A 17,146-nucleotide genomic window follows, 5' to 3' on the forward strand; every position below is an offset into this window, starting at 1 on the left:
GGCGAACGCAAGAAAACATTTCGGGAAGGTGTTTCGAAAAAAATATAAAACGTAAAACACTGATAAATATCATGCTTTATTATTCATTACATAATATATATATATTTATTTAAATATTCTATCAGCAACCATCGTGTGAAACCGTAGAATAACTTTTACACTTATTGGTCAGGTAATTTTTTTCTAATATTTCGGGGTGGGGGGGGGGTTAACCCTTAAAACCACTGCGTTCGTGACCGCATTGTAATATTAAACGGGCACAAGTAGTCCGTCTGCATGGTATTATATACACCACGGCGTGCACGAACTCTTATGTGCATACAACACGCCCATAGGTCAATGGATACTTTTGTGCGATCCATGCGGTCGTCTCCGGGTTGTCGCCTCGTCGTGTGCCCACGTTCGTACACGTTCGCATACATTTATATACGTATACGACGCGGTGTACGTGCGAAATAACGCACGGGGTACGTATCCGGTCTAGTGCACCGGACAACTGGGTGGAGTTTGGCCGGGTAAACGCGGTCGGCGATTCGACGTGGCCCCCGCCGCCGCCGACTAAACCCTGCAACATGTAAACGCAGTACACGTAGCGCACGGTCACCTTAAATTATAATCGAGTGCGTGCGTGTGTACGTGTAAGAATAATGCGCGTCCGTATGGACGTGTACGCAAGTGCGAGTGTGTGTGTGCGAGTTATTGTTCCGCGAAAATACAAACGAACGCCGATATTATACTGTAGACGTATGTGTATAATACGTGTAGTACAACAATATTATATCATGTTGTTATATAATATTATAGTGTACGTGTACGCGTGCCGGCGCGGACGGGCGGGACTTTGCACGGCGATGGGCGGAGCGCGGTCGTCCGCCCGACGACGGGGCGCGGCGCGCCCGACAGACTCGCAACGTCATCTCGACCCGGGTGCGCACCGGCCGCGGCAGTTACGATGAGTTTGCCCAGCGGTGTGGACATGACCGCTGCTCTCATGTCGCAGCATCCCGCGGTACTCGGAGGCCTGTCGCCCGCGTTCTTCTTGCAGCGCGCGTCCGAGCGGTACCAGCGGACGCCCAAGTGCGCCAGGTGCAGGAACCACGGAGTCGTGTCAGCCCTCAAGGTCAGTGTTATCGCACGTGCATACTTACGTTACTTATCGTTACTCGATTTCGTACAATATACCGTTGTACAACTGTTTTCCCCATTCTCGAGACACTCCAATATCTAACCGTTTACCGTTGCCACGTTGGTCTCGGCGACGTCATTCTAACTGTCATTGTTCTCGAAGCACTGCTATCGCGTTGAAATAGTTGTACCCGTTTCAGCGATCATAATCATAATAATCTATTCGACGTCGGCCGTTTTAGGGGTTAGACCATACAATAATAATGATACGAATATAGCGGCGATATCACAGCCGTGACAGATCTTTATTGCACACGTTACCCATTCAACAAGACGATCAGCCCGCAGTTGAAACCAACTTCGCTTTAAATTTAAACACGCTCGACGTATAATCACAAAACGTTTACGGAACAATAATAACTGTCGTGCCGCGTTTATTCATATTTATATTCTCCTCAATCGGCAGTCCATTCGAACAGTCTTTTTCCCTTCACCACTCCCATTACCGCGTTCAAGTTAGCTTCCCGGATCTTACCATCATCATGTGACCTATCACTATAATTGCACTCGATTACATCGAAGACGTATTATGATGTTGTGTATACGTTGTCGGGATCGATCGCTGGTGACGTTTACCGCAAATACCGAGTGAACAACGTAAAACGGCAATACTATTATTCGTATATAGAAAAAAAAAGGTTTTCGAAATTTTCGCATCACACATTGCAAGTGTAGGTAATTTGATTTTCAAGCGGAATGAAAACTGTCACTGTTGGAACCTGCAGTGGCTAGCAGAATACTTAATTATCAAACGATTTAAAGCTGAGATCGTGTGAGATCTCTAAGGCACCTCTGTAGCGATCTTATACCGACCATCCAAGATGGTTTCCGTGACGGTAACTGATTAGAATGTAATTAAGATATTTTACCATTCAAACCTTCACCTGAACCCCCGAGTTCAATTATGATGCTTACAATTTTTGAAATTATTTAGTAGCTTTCTGGTATGCCAGTAAAAGTATGCGTGACGAGATAGCAAGACGTTTGTAAGACTCAAGAAGTGTATGTACGACTAAAGTTAAGAAAAATATACAGCGAACTTCTTTGCGAGTTGCATGTACCACGATACAGTTTCCCTATTATTACTGTGATATATAAGTCATAAAGTGGTTCTAGTAGCAAATTAATGTAATTTAAGGTGCATGGACTCCCGCTACCCGAAGCATTGCTTAACGGCATTTTTAGGTGGCGGTGGTGGCGGCCGATAAAAAAAAAAAATTTAAAGGTGCATAGTACAATAAACTTAATTTTCGTGAGCACAAAGGTTTGCGGTTATATGATGAATATCGCGTTTGATAATTCCGAATGATTCGTAATGCGCATAGGTCATGAACATGACGTTGATTTGTATTGATTCGCATTTTGATTATCGTTTTGTTCGCGTAAGTCGAAACCAACATGGATGTACTGCACATATTATAATAGGACTTACGGGAATATTCTGGGGAAAAGTAATTCATCGACGTACACAAGCATTTTGTAGCGAGCCCCTGTAATGTAAATTATACATTTTAATAGTAGTAAATATTTTCAATAAACTTCATCAAAAGAAAAAAAATTTGAATTCGTTCTTCCTGCAATAGTGAATACCATTTTGTAATAGAAAACTTCACATTTAACACCAATTATTTTCTCTGTTTGGTTAAAATACGTTTATTTTTTTCAGCTCTCAATAACTTGTTTTTAGGCATGATTAAAACATTTGCATGTTTAACGTTTTAAAATTATAATTAATGCATTGTTATTTAAATATTCAAAGAATTTAATTTAATTTATATAGTTATATATAATTTTTTAATGTAAACGTATAAAAACTTTAATCATTTTAATGTATACAAACCCAATAATAACTTAGTAACTTAACTGTAACAGTTCTATAGGTATGGATAATGGTCAAGTATAATTTTAGATATTTGTTCTCAAACATTGTGATAAAGTATATAAATAATACTTTTAAATTTATCCTCTTGTTTTACTTATTATAATATAGTTCCGATATATAACACTTAATTATAATAAAATGTTATACATCGGTGCATACTTATTTAACTAACCATTCTAATTTATAAATACATACCATTAAATAAATTTTAATAGCAAATAATGATAACCTTAAACATAATATAATATTAGGCATATAACTATAAAACACGACTATTATTATGTAAATGCATTTATTATACGTTGACATATGAATATATTTTAGCATTTACCAAAGGGAAGGGGTAATAAAATGAGGTGGCAATATGGTTGCTGTTTTTCAAGTACCCCTATCCCTTATGAACAGGGCTAGGATTTGTATGCAATAAAAAATTGTAAAATATGAATTTTATTTACCAAAATGTGCAAAAATATGCATTAAATTTTTATAAGATAAACACAAAAATATAGTTAAAAAAAAAATATTTATTTATTAAAATACATCAATGGTTGGCTGTTTGTCTTAATATATTATAATTCAAATATAAAATAAAATAAAATTTATTTTTGACAAAAAAATCCAAGTTTTATATTTTAATCAGCCGGTCTAGAATTATTTACGAAATATTAATATTAATTACGAAATATACTATAAAACATTTATTTTTCACATTCTTATAAACGAAATATGCAATATTGATTTTATTCAATGTATGCAATAATATGCATTTTATCCAAAACATGCAAAAACATATAAAATAAAAATATCACCATTTATCTCATCATGAGGTAATTCGAGGACATTGCTGACAAAATCAATAATCAGAAGTTGCAAAAAAAAACATGCCATTGCATACGAATCCTAGCCCTGCTTATGAATATGTATGTTAATTTAACTACAGTTATTTATATGCTATATTATTATATGATTATAGTATATTTATTTATATATTGATAAAGTTATTGAAATTTATTATAGTAAAATTAGTATTTACCTTTCACCATTGGTTACACTACATATTATTTTATACTACTAGGTAAATATTATTATGTGTCTATTATTTAATAAACAAAATATATAAAATAGATAAGTATCTTTCTTTCCATGTTTCTATACATACGTATCTATCGAGTTATTATTCCATAAACTTTAAATGTAACAATAGAGTTGAATGCATGGGTGTAGCTAAGATTTCAATCTCGGAGGCAGTGGCGTAGCCAACTTTAAATCATTGAAATTCGATTTTTTTAAAAAGTATTTATTTATAATATTATTTTTAAATTATAATAATTACAATTATCAAGATGACGAAAAAAATTCGCAAAATCTGCTTAGAATTTTCTGTTGCAGCTCTTCCTTTTTTTCATCTAGCAACTTTCTATGCTAATTTAGTATGCACAGACCTAAAATAATTTACATAGTATATAATTATTATAATAAAAATAAATTTTAAAAATTTAAAAAAAAAAAATTTAGTTTACAATTTTCAATTTTACAATTTACAATTTTCCGTCATCGTTGAATGCAACCAAGTCTTTGCCCTTCTTAAGGTACTGTGACCTGTCAATTGTGCTGGCAGTATATGGCTAAGCTAAAGAATTTGCAAGGCTTGTTTCATTTTAGGAAAGAAAATATCTGATTCGTATATTATTTCGGTCATTTCCATATCTATTAGTTTGCTTTTAGCCAGTTTTTTCCTTCCAGATGTTGTGACATAATTCTGCTTCACTTTCCAAGTCTTTAATTTGGTAATAATTGGCAAAATAATTTATTTTAAGTTTAAATTCTTTGATATTCTTATATAAGATATTTGAATGGTATAATAATAAAAATGAAAAAAGTAGGTAGGTTTTTTTCTGAAAGTTTCCGCTCGAATGAGGATATCAATAAATCTAAGTATGGAATTAGCAGTGATCTCTTCCAGAATTCAGCTGAATTTAACGCTGGAGGATTCGAAAAATGTTGTTGTTGTCCAACAATCCTAGAAAGATTAATTTCTGGTCCTATATTCTCAGCTGTTATGTATGCAGCAGTTGAGAGTTCTTGAATTTCTGTTTCAGTGTCTTCACGATGATCTAACACTATGCCTACTATTATTTTTATAACATTTGAGGATTTCAGCAAATCAGATTCCGTTCCCCCCTCTCGCTATGCGCATGTTTGAATGTATTAAATATGATTTTATTTTAAAAAATTCTTTGTAACACATTTCAAATACAAATTGTTATTAACCTATTTTCCGATCATTAATGAATTCGCTATAATAGTTTTGATTATTATAACATCAATAGGAGGTTATAATAATAATGTTGAAATTTCATTTTTTAGGGACACAAACGTTATTGTCGCTGGAGGGATTGTGCGTGTGCAAAATGTACTTTGATAGCAGAAAGACAGAGAGTTATGGCTGCCCAGGTAGCTCTACGGCGGCAACAAGCTCAAGAAGAAAACGAAGCAAGAGAGCTTGGATTAATATACCCGCCACCATCGTCATCCTCTTCAGCCGCTGCTAGGTCAAGTCCAGGTAAATACTAATTCAATTGACGATTAAATTTTATCTTCTAAAATTTATTACATACAAGTATATATATTTGAGTAATATTAATTACAACAAATATCTGTCAGTGTACAGGAAATATGTTTTCCATTTAATTTGTTTTTGTGATGTTATTGAAAACAATATACGTGCTATAGGTAGAAGCCGGGGTGGATTTAACAATTTTTCACCTCTACGCAAAATTAAATTTGCCATTCTTATATATAAAAAAAAAAAAAAATAACTTCTACATAATGAAATATCCTTAAATAAATTACTTATTGGTAGACGGACAACTATCAACTAATTCAATAAAATTATAAACGAATAATTTGTAGAATTTACTTGTCAAAAAATCATTGTAGTATAATTAACAATAATAATACGGTAATGCACTAACGCGTCACTCTTTGTCCAACTAATGAGTGATTAAATTGAAGGTACATATACGTGGTAAAACTGTACCGGTAATGCGATATCTAGCAGTTTTTATAAAGTGAATATTTTTCTAGACTCCAGTATACATTATCAGTATATATTATATATCTATAAAATTGTAATATTTATATTCTATAAATAATTAGATAAGCTATAACAAAATACAATCGTCGTCGTCGTCCTCATTATCAATGAATTCCTGAGAAAAATTAATATTACTTTGTTAAAAATAAAGGAATACAAAATCCACATACGTCATTCAAAATTTGTTTTGATAAAATATATTTTAAAAAATATGTAATTTTATTACATAAAAACAAAACCAATATTCAGCAACATTTTGCCGCCCTATGCGGCCGCATAGTTTGTAGTGCCTTAAATTCGCCTCTGGGTAGAAGTTGTTTTTGGTACCTGTTTAAGTTGGTGATTTAATTCAAATATTAAGAGGGCGGTGATTTGTAATATAATATGTACCGTAACTTTTTATTACGATCCACAATACTATACATAATAATAGCTATTTACATATCGAATAAATTAATATTATTGTAATTAATGTAAAATTTAAACGAAGTTTCTGAGTAATATTTTATGTAACCAACTGAATAGTATAATATGAGCCGTTACCAAATAACGAGGGTGACGCGGAAACATCCCCTGTTTATGACAGTGCTTCAATGATATATATATGAACATGCACACGCCGCACACATAATAACCAGACACTAGTAACATTATCCGAATTCCTCTTTTATTGCCGCAGAATTCTTCTTGACCTCAATTGCTTGCATTATTATTAAGTATATATGATTTCAAACCTCACCCCTAATCGTCTCCATTGTTTGAAGCGTATACGATATAGGTGTAGATGATATATATATATATTAATAATATACAGAGGAAGGGTGTTTCTTATTAAGAGCCACTGCGTACGTTCACAATGGTGGCTAAGAGGTTATTATAAAACAACGCATATACACAACTTAAACACAACTACCAATTAACCTCTCTTTACCCTCCTTAACTCACTTTAAACTTTTTGTTAAACAGATAACATTGTACGAATGATGTTCCAAAGACGTGGTTTTACACAATGTTATCTTATAAGTTTAAACGCTCGAGCAGCCATATTCGTAGGGTGGAAAGGATTTGCAAAAAGTAGTAGCTATGTAATTGCTTTTACAGACTCAAATTTTGTCTGATATTACACGATAGAACAATATCATTTGAATTTCACTTGGTCACATTATTTACCCACTGTATTCTTCACCAAGATAGAGTTCTGTTTTTATATTTATAAAATAATATTAAAATATTAAAATAAACAAATAAAAACGTAAATTTAAACAAAAGACAGGGGAGTAGTTTATATATACATGTATACTTTATTCAGGGGGTTGAGTATACAAAGGGTGGCGTTATGTTTTTTTATACTAAAAGAGCAGTTATTTAGGGTTAAAAATCGCAGTTTAATAGGAGTGCATACGATTACTTTACCGCTATTATATCTTTAAAATTGATAAAAATTATTACTTATAGAATGCACTTGAAGGCAACGATACGTGGTATAATTAAAATTAAACAATAAATTAGAGTTACAAATAAAAGTTTCTGATTATTCAGTAATTAAATGTTGTTTCTATTGCCGACTGTATAAAGTATCAATAAGCATACTTTGCTGAGGATGAAGTTTTTCATAATTTGACATACTATTGAAATTAATATCGGAGAATGTTAAATTTGAAAAAAATTCAAAAACAAAATAATTATAATAATAATTATAACAGTTATAAATTACAAAACGTGTAATGTTGATATGTTTTATGATATGATTACTGGTATACCTATAAAAAACAAAAAGCTACGTACCAAAGTTGGTTTTCGTTATACTTTTTTACTGTTGATAAATTTATAATAATTAATACTATTTATTTTTATTAAAATTGTGTTTATATAATTTTATTCTAATATACAATTTAATGAACATTCAAAGGTTATAATATTGTACATATAAATATACAGATATATTTTAGTTAGCTCGAGAATACTCTACTTATAAAATTGTTTCAAAATCGTTTTAAATATAATAATCGTCTAATGCATGTGTATAATAAATATTCATATACAAAGTTTAGTATAATGAAAGAATAAAAAAAAACTTGATAGGATGGAAGTTGAGTAATTGGTGGTTTAGGTATACGGTTATTATAGTATAAACATAGAATTATTATTATCGTAGTAGCGGAAGTATAGTTTTCCATGTAAATAACTGACGGTAGTTCGAGTGGAGTGTCCCCGCGCAGACGCTTGTGGCAGCCACCACACATATTGTAAGCCATCGTTCTACTATATATATTTATTATTTGAACTGTTTTGTCTGTGTTTTAAATATTATGCGGGGGGTTGGGGAAGTGGCAATTATCCTTTGCGTAAATTGTACTGGATAATATATAGGCACATATTATTTTGTGATCCCTTGTGTGTGGTTGCACAGGAAACAACAACAGCGGCAGGTATTAAACGTTTCAATAATAACGAAATCCGAGTGATTTGAATAGAGATTATTTTTACTCGACTCTCTGTCACACACTTATGCCCACCACTTTCCATTTCCGACGGTGCGGTGAAGGGCTTATCGGGATTAAGAGCGATCGCCATACTAGACATTATTTCCTCCCCTATCTGCGTATTAAGCTCTCCTTCACTCTTTCTCTCTCGCTCTCTCTCTCAATCTTAATATCTCTCTTTTTATCGTTCTCCCTCTCTCCTCATCCCTCACCCTTTCGTTAATGTGTTATTTTTTCAGCCGTAAAAAAATAATTGCCGCATTTTAAAGTCTATACACTCGAATATCTTCACCGAACATTATTAAATATTTTTTCCACTGCAATAGCAATGAAACGTTTGTATTATTATTATTTTGCCATTCGTCAACGATGTTGTGTACATATTACATTATATTGGTACACACGTATTTATATAAATATATTTTAATCTTACGAACGGGTTTCGTGATTATTGATTCGTGAATTATTATTATATATTTTATAAAGGTATGTATATAAATAAATTGGTGTATGTTTTGTATACATTCGTTTCCAGTTATCGACTGTAATTCAACTGCATTAACATTATTTGTATTCACTTGTTTCTGTAGAGCGTATAGATGATCGATAAAACGCGCACATAAATTACGATTAATATTATACTCAAGCGAAATATTGTTAATGAGTACTCATTGTTTCATACTGGAAATAAATAAATCAACATATCCATCTTATACTATATATTATACACATATAACTTGTTGCACTAGACAGTTTTCACATTTTTAAGTGAACATTACACTCTCGTGTGCCCTAATTGTTCTTTTTCTACGCAAGCGTAACTGTTATGTACCATTATTGCATACCTACCCGTCGCATGGAAAGTGATAAACGCAACATTTTAAATATATCCAATTTCAGACGAAAAGAGAGCGCGTCTCAGTTCAGAAGAATCGATTACTGCAAAACATGACCAGACGATTGGCACACAAGATCAAAACACACGTAGTCGTTCGTCTAGCGTGTCGCCAAACGCCCCGACCCAAGTGACGTCCACACAATTCGCCGCCAAGTTCAACAGCCCCATAATATCGGAGGTAAGTCCATTTAAACAAATTTCTTTATAATAATTGTTATCTTAACTATACATGGTCGTTAGTTACTCCGGTGAATTCAGGAAAAAACCGTACACGATTTCACAGTCCGCTTGTTATAATAATATTAAAGTTTTAGAACTTTTCACTTGAACGTTTCAACTTTGGATAATATTTTTTATGCACATTATTAATTATAAAATTACATATGACTAAAGAACTTCACTTAAGAAGTATTATTTCTTGATATTAGTATGGAGTGTAAGAAACTGACTTCTAAGGAGTACAAAGCCTTTTTCCAGTTCTCATTGCTGCTACCCGTATAACAACAACGTTTATTTGGTGCGGGATTACAATAATACGACTTTGCTATGCACGCAAACACTAAAATATCCCCTTTCTCCCACACACCATATTACGATGTGTATTATACAAAGTGATATCGAAGTAGTTTTTTTTAGCGACTACAACCAATGATATTTAAAATTAAAAAAAAAATACGATCGTTTTTCTATAGAGACTTATGTAATAATTTGTAATTTTTTATAAATTTCTAGACGTTTGTCTCGCCTCAGTTATGTTATATTGTATTAGTTGGAAAATCGGCTACGTGCAGAACTCACTTTAATTCGAATTTATACATTTTAGGTTTTAGGAGTTTACATGAAAAATTAATAATCAATAACTTTGAAATAAATAAGAAATCGATAGAACTCTATAAAATATATTTTAATAAAAGAAAATAAATAAATGCAAAAATGGTGAAACAAGTTTGAAAAAAGAATCAAATTACTATCAGTTATTGCGAGTTGAAACAAATTATTATTTTTCGAATTACAAATAAATCCCCAAAAATAGAATTCGTTCAAATCGAGTTTATTGAAAACTCCTATGGTTCGCAAATTTCTTATAGTACCTACGAGAAATGTTTAAAATGTCCTATCTTGTGCCATCCGAATCGAAATTCCTACTTTTGAACCATTATTATCAGCAAGGTATAGTTTAGAAAAATTAGGTAATATAATTGCTAGACGAACATTGGTTTCTCGGTCTATAATCTTAAAAAAAACCAATATTGGTGATGTCCGTGTATAACATAATATTCACACGCATACGTTCGATCCAAAATCCAAACATCGACAGACTAGTCATTATTGTTTCTTGTTTGTCTCGAAATTCGCGTTGTACCGTACACACGTCGACCCACAAAACAGCGAATCGCGTGGCCGCGATCGTACGATCACCTACTCGGACACCGGTGACAAGGATAGTGTAAGAGAGGGAAAGGGTTGACCTGTAGCGTTCAAAGCCCTTTCAGGAGAAATATTTACGTCCCTCACCGGATTTTCGCGAGAACGTGTAGACGGCACCTAACTTTTCTCTACTCGACCGTTTCGATTATTTTTCCGCACTTTCACCGCGTTACAAACATATCGCAGACCATCGCTCGTCAACTGCTCCGGCAACGTTGGCGTCCTGCTCGCTCTGCTTTCGGCGCAGCGGTGCCGTTCCGCAGTCGTCTTCCATTGCCCATCTAGTTACAGACGTCGCGTGCGAATCGTTTTTTAGGTGGAGAGCAACGAGAGCAGCAACGAAGCCGCCCCGGAGAACCTGTCGCTGCCCAAACGGAGAGACTCGAGCTCGCCGACCGAGCAGCCCGACCGTTCCCGCTTGCCGTCGAACTATCCGAACTTCACCAGCTTCCTGGAGAGCAGCGTCGCGGCCGCGGCCTCCGCCGGCGTCAACTCCGTAGCCCGGTCCGCCGTGGACGTGCTCAGGCGCGTTTTCCCGTACAAGAGACGCGTGGACATCGAGACCGTGCTTCAGAGGTGCAACGGTGACGTCTTGCACGCGATCGAACTCATGGTGAGCACCACGGTCAACTAAGAATATTTATCGTCGCGTTATATTTTTATCGACTATCGCGTATTTTGCCACATCCGTGTTTCGTGCTGGCGACATGTTTAAACACGAACATTTGCCATTCATCCAAAATCTTTTCACGTCTAAATACAACCATACACCCACCCACCCGTACAATTTTTCACCTTGACGCCTGGGCGTCATAAAAACCCCTTCATCACGCCACTGGTCGCGGTTATCGTTATTGTCGACGATGCGATCTTAAGCGCGTTAGATCTCGGCTGGGTGACCATCGTCATCATCATCCTCGTCCGGGGTTTCACGCTTTTCAAATACCAATACTCGCGCGTTACCGCATTTCACTACAACCCCGACGGCCCCGGTAGAAAACGTTTCGTTATGGGCTGACGCAATTTAGCAAACGAATAAAACGTTAGTCCGTTTACTACTCATCGCGTATAAAACACGAATCGCAACGTTGACTAGATATTTTATTTTTTAACCGCTAACAGATATCTAGACGTCGGTGCGCATTTCGAAACAACGTCAAACATTTTTGGTTTTAGATGCGAATAATTTGTACGAAAAACTTTACGCGTATGAATGTTCTATTTATTTTATTGTTTATTGTCCTATCAGTATTAACTTCGTTTAGAATGATTCCCGTATAGTTTTTAAGTTAACTTGAATATAATAAAGCCTAATAGTTTTAGTACAAATTCAAGATGAAAAGTTTAAGCTTTACTCAACCAATAAATACCGGTTTTATCGGTAAACGCTCATCCTCGTTGTTCATCTTCTGTGCACTTTTATAGTGTCGATTATAAATGTATGGCATAATGGCCGGTTAAGTCGATATGCATACGATTTCGGATACGATTTTCGTTGGTCTACTCGAGCATAATATATTAATACTATTATTATTATTTATGATATGGTCGGGTTTTCGAGTGGTTCCCGCTTGAACCCTCTAATATACGTACCTATATAACACTGTCCATATTTTGCAAGTATACCTACCTACGGGGGTTTTTTTTTCATCGTCGTTGCGCGTAATACTCAATGATAATGTTTAAAACGTGTTTAGGGACGATCCCTTCCAATTGGCAGCCATGTTGTAAAATAGGTTTGTATATGCATATCAATTCACGTGCATGTACATTTATGTTATATTATAATAATATATATGCGCTCACGTAACGGTCGTATTTATTTGAAGATTTTACTGCATGTAGAAAACGCTACGAACGAATTGTATGATATTTCCAGGGCTAGGATTTGTATGCAATAAAAAATTGTAAAATATAAATTTTATTTACCAAAATGTGCAAGAATATATATTAAATTTTTATAAGATAAATACAAAAATATTGATACAAAAAAATGTTTATTTATTGAAATACATCAGTGGTTGGCTGTTTGTCTTAATATAATATAATTCAAAAATAAAATAAAATTTATTTTTGACAAAAAAATCCAAGTTTTATACTTTAATCAGCCGGTCTAGAATTAAATACGAAATATTAATAGAAAATTATTATTATTAATTACGAAATATACTATAAAACATTTATTTTTCGCATTCTTATAAACGAAATATGCAATATTGATTTTATTCAATATATGCAATAATATGCATTTTATCCAAAACATGCAAAAACATACAAAATAAAATTATCACAATTTAACTCATTATAAGGTAATTCGAGTACATTGCTGAAAAAATCAATAATCAGAAGTCACAAAAAAAAAAAAAACATGCCATTGCATACAAATCCTAGCCCTGGATATTACTATACGACCTATCAATTGATTTACATCGTCTTCCATATCTGTCTCCGACTGCAAATAGTTTTACCACCATCTCTGATTCCCTTCTCAATATCAAATCGTCCTATTCTCGATTTTTGATATCGTGTCCGTGTTCGTGCGCGCTTCTGTTGCACGCCCCAACAGTGTTTCCGATCGATCGATAAAGGCCCTTTTTGCTCGTTCCTACGGTTTCCATGTTTCCGAACCACATCACACGCGCGTACCGTCCAAGCCGTCGTCCATTCTTCTCGCGTTCGCACCACGTTGCCTGCCGTTCGCGATACCGACGTGTGTCCGATCTCTGGCTGTTGATAATAATAACATATCGTTGTCGTGATAGAGACTTAGCCAGAGGGTACACTCAGGGCAACTGCACACCCTGAACGCCTGCGGCGATATCAATTTTTATTCTAATTTTTTGGCGACCGCTATTCTCAATTTACCAGTCGGCTTTCGTGCACATACGTAAGCGGTAACTTTCTCGCGTACCCCGAACACGAAGTCAGGCTGCGCTTACGGTTGTTATACGATCTAATAGTACGAACGGTGTTTTTGCGCCGCATGTCGTTGCAGATGTGTTCGTCCGATCAACTGCCCGCCATGACGCACCCGTCGCTGATGGACTCGCACTCGGCGTTCTCGCCGATGTCCGCGGCCGCGGCCACGGTATGCACAGCCGCGGCGGCCATGACGTCGTTCCATCACCAGCAGCAGCAGCAGCAGCAACAGCATCAGCACCATCACCATCAGCAGCAGCAGACACCGCGTTTCCTGACCGCGCCCATTCACCATTACCTGCAACCGCAACTCCATCACCTGACCACGGTGCACCCGCACGCGATGACTTACCAGTCGCATCACATGAACCCGGCCGCTACCTCGCCGCGATCACCGTCGCCCGGCTCCGACAAAACGTCGTTCTCCGATTGAAAGCGCGCCGCCGTAGCAGTCACCGAACCGTCGTGAGCGTTTTCACCGTTCCATCCCGCCGGCCAACCGCCGAAACGCTCGTCCGGTCCCGTGTAAATATTCGTACGCAGATGTATACCGCCGACCCGAGTTTCAGCGGACAGATTTTTTTTTTTTTTCGGATAAGAATCATCATCGCGTGTCCATACGATAACGTTCCCCCGCGCAACGCCCCACGTCCCGTCACGAATAAACGTTTTCAGAACTTCACGTACCAAATCAACACACACGTGCGCGTTGCCCCGTAGTTTAGGAGCGGTAAACGAGAACCCATTCTTTCGGATCGTACGCGTTCACCGGACGAACCGACATCAAACAATAACGTGTCTGACCGAAACGTTTCGCGTACAATTATCAGTATACGATTTTGTACAATGTTTTGTCATGTGCACAGTTCACTATCGATTGATTATTATGAGCTCCGCGGTACAGTAGGTCAGTGCACGGACACAGTACATAATGTAACCACGCTGTACGCCCGATATCCGTTTGTAAAATAGCACGTGTTTTAATCTGTAAATATAATAGTGATTACAATTTCCACACAATACGATAAATAATGTAGTATTGCGAATTCCATAATATTGTATTACATGTATACATTCATAATATAGATTAACACTATAAATTTAAAATTATTTTAAGCGACTATATTTATTGTGTTCCGAATCTAGACGTAACACTTGAATATAATAAATTATTATTACTATTATTACTATCATTATCATTATTATTATCATTATAGGACTCTATATACTTTCTACGTTATTTTTATTTTTTTCATTTAATAAAAATACAAATGTTTGCTTATATTGTTTTAAAAATTTAAATAAAATAGTAGTGTCGACTATGTATTGGTGTTTTTTTTTCTCGTTCATACGTTTGAAATCCGATTCCTCGGGAGTGAAACTTACGTTGAAATCAATGTTTTTGTTTTCGATTGCCCCTCTCGTCGTCCATATAAAATATAATATGTGTCGCACAAAAGTAATTGTACACCGCCATGTTGAGTGTGTCACAACTCTTTGAATGTAAAACACTCTGAGATGACAAACACTTTATGAACAGGACGGATGATACAGAAATTGTTTTTATTATTTACATCGATAATTCGACGCCGGTTGAAAAATAAAATCAGCGACAGCAGTTACAATATGAGCAAAATACGAACAGTTTTTTTTTTACTTACCTAATTGTATTTATCACGGTAGTCAATTTTTTTTTTAAACAAAAAAATAAAAATATTCATCAATACGGATTAGTTTATAAATTGTACTTTGATTCAATGCGAAAAAATGTATTTCAATGATTTTATTCAGAATAATCGCTGTAGTGATATCATATAAAATTATAATATGAACAATGCAGTGACGTTGTATTCCAGGAATGATAAAATATACCGTTATAATAATAAAATAATGATATAGTATGTTTTGATTGTATATTTCATTTATTTCCATCACAGTGTATATGATTGCATCGACAACTGTTCAAGCTGGTGTTAATGAAATAAGATAATATAATTCAAACGCAAAACAAAAAAATTCGTAAGTACAACGGTGCGATAGTTCTTTCAAAAGAAAAATTATCGTTAACACACGTATAATTTTATATAATGGCTCTGGAAAAGCAATCTTTAGACGGTCTATTGCGAAAAGAGTGGCCATACCTCGTTTGTAAGTAGCAAATAATACACATTCAATTTATATAACTGTGCGTCTATAAATTACGTCTTTAATTTAAAAAACTAGTGAACTAGCATGTATCAAAAATGATCTTAAAACAAGTAACATTTAAAGTCGATCGCATGAATATTTATTGATACACAAAGGAAAATATACAAACTTTGATGATAAGCTTTACGTATTAATGAAGACTTACTTGTTGAATGTTGAGAAAAACTCTCCTTATAATCCACTTGTACAGTTGTATCTTCCATTCTACTCCCTACCAGTCAATTGTGCCGATTAAAACGAAAACGGTAAGAGACCTATTACAGAGGGGTGGCCAATGGATGATTTTTTTATCAGCATATTAATTCCATGTAATATATTCATATAATAATTCCATATTTATTATATATACTTATTACCATTATAAAATTATAACAATTCGCAAATAGCTATTTAAAAATGATAATAAAATATTTTAAGAAATCATATGATATTTAGATGGTAATATGACAAAAAGATCTAAACTACATTATCAAAGTTTTCAGGAGGGCAAAAAAAAAGGTTTTTATGTTGTTCTTAACTTCAAACTATAATAACTTTTTTTTTAAGTATTCACATTTTTTTATAAGTACATTTTTAATTATTTTTTTGTTGTTTTTACGGTCATGTTTTAAATTAGTTATATTTAATATTAAAGTATAGGGAACAAATTGAATAAAATAATTTGAATTTTTGTCGCTTGTATCCAAATTATTTATTGATAATGAATGTTTTTATCGATTATTTCTTACTAATTTCATTCACGTATATTTCATCATTTTATAAATAAATGCAACTGTATAAGATACGTTTTTTATAAAAGAACGTATGATAAAAACGTAAGTATATAAGATATAAAAAATAAATACAATTACTATGTCAATAACCTTACATTTTTAGCAATTTGAGTTAATACATATTAATAAAAATCAATAGTACTATATATTTTAAGTTTGGTATAATATTAAAATATTACCTATAAGTTTAAATAAGTTTAATAAGTTTAAGCTTATATTCTTAATAAGTTTAAGTTTTTATTACTCATAAGTTTTATTATTACCAATGAGTCC

At 34.3% G+C, this 17,146-nt stretch overlaps 1 protein-coding gene across 1 annotated transcript; it reads left to right on the forward strand.

The window, feature by feature from the left end:
- Positions 1–916: 916 nt before the first annotated feature.
- Positions 917–15,115, forward strand: LOC112686284 (doublesex- and mab-3-related transcription factor A2-like). The gene is made up of 5 exons (XM_025558494.1): positions 917–1,120; positions 5,435–5,630; positions 9,548–9,723; positions 11,290–11,586; positions 13,969–15,115. The coding sequence occupies exons 1-5, from the start codon at positions 953–955 to the stop codon at positions 14,323–14,325; spliced, it is 1,194 nt and encodes a 397-aa protein (XP_025414279.1). The 5' UTR covers positions 917–952; the 3' UTR covers positions 14,326–15,115.
- The last annotated feature ends 2,031 nt before the right edge of the window (positions 15,116–17,146 follow it).

This window comes from Sipha flava, unplaced genomic scaffold (assembly GCF_003268045.1).
Source record: "Sipha flava isolate LNK unplaced genomic scaffold, YSA_version1 303_pilon_pilon, whole genome shotgun sequence".
In the NCBI taxonomy this organism is placed as follows: domain Eukaryota; kingdom Metazoa; phylum Arthropoda; class Insecta; order Hemiptera; family Aphididae; genus Sipha; species Sipha flava.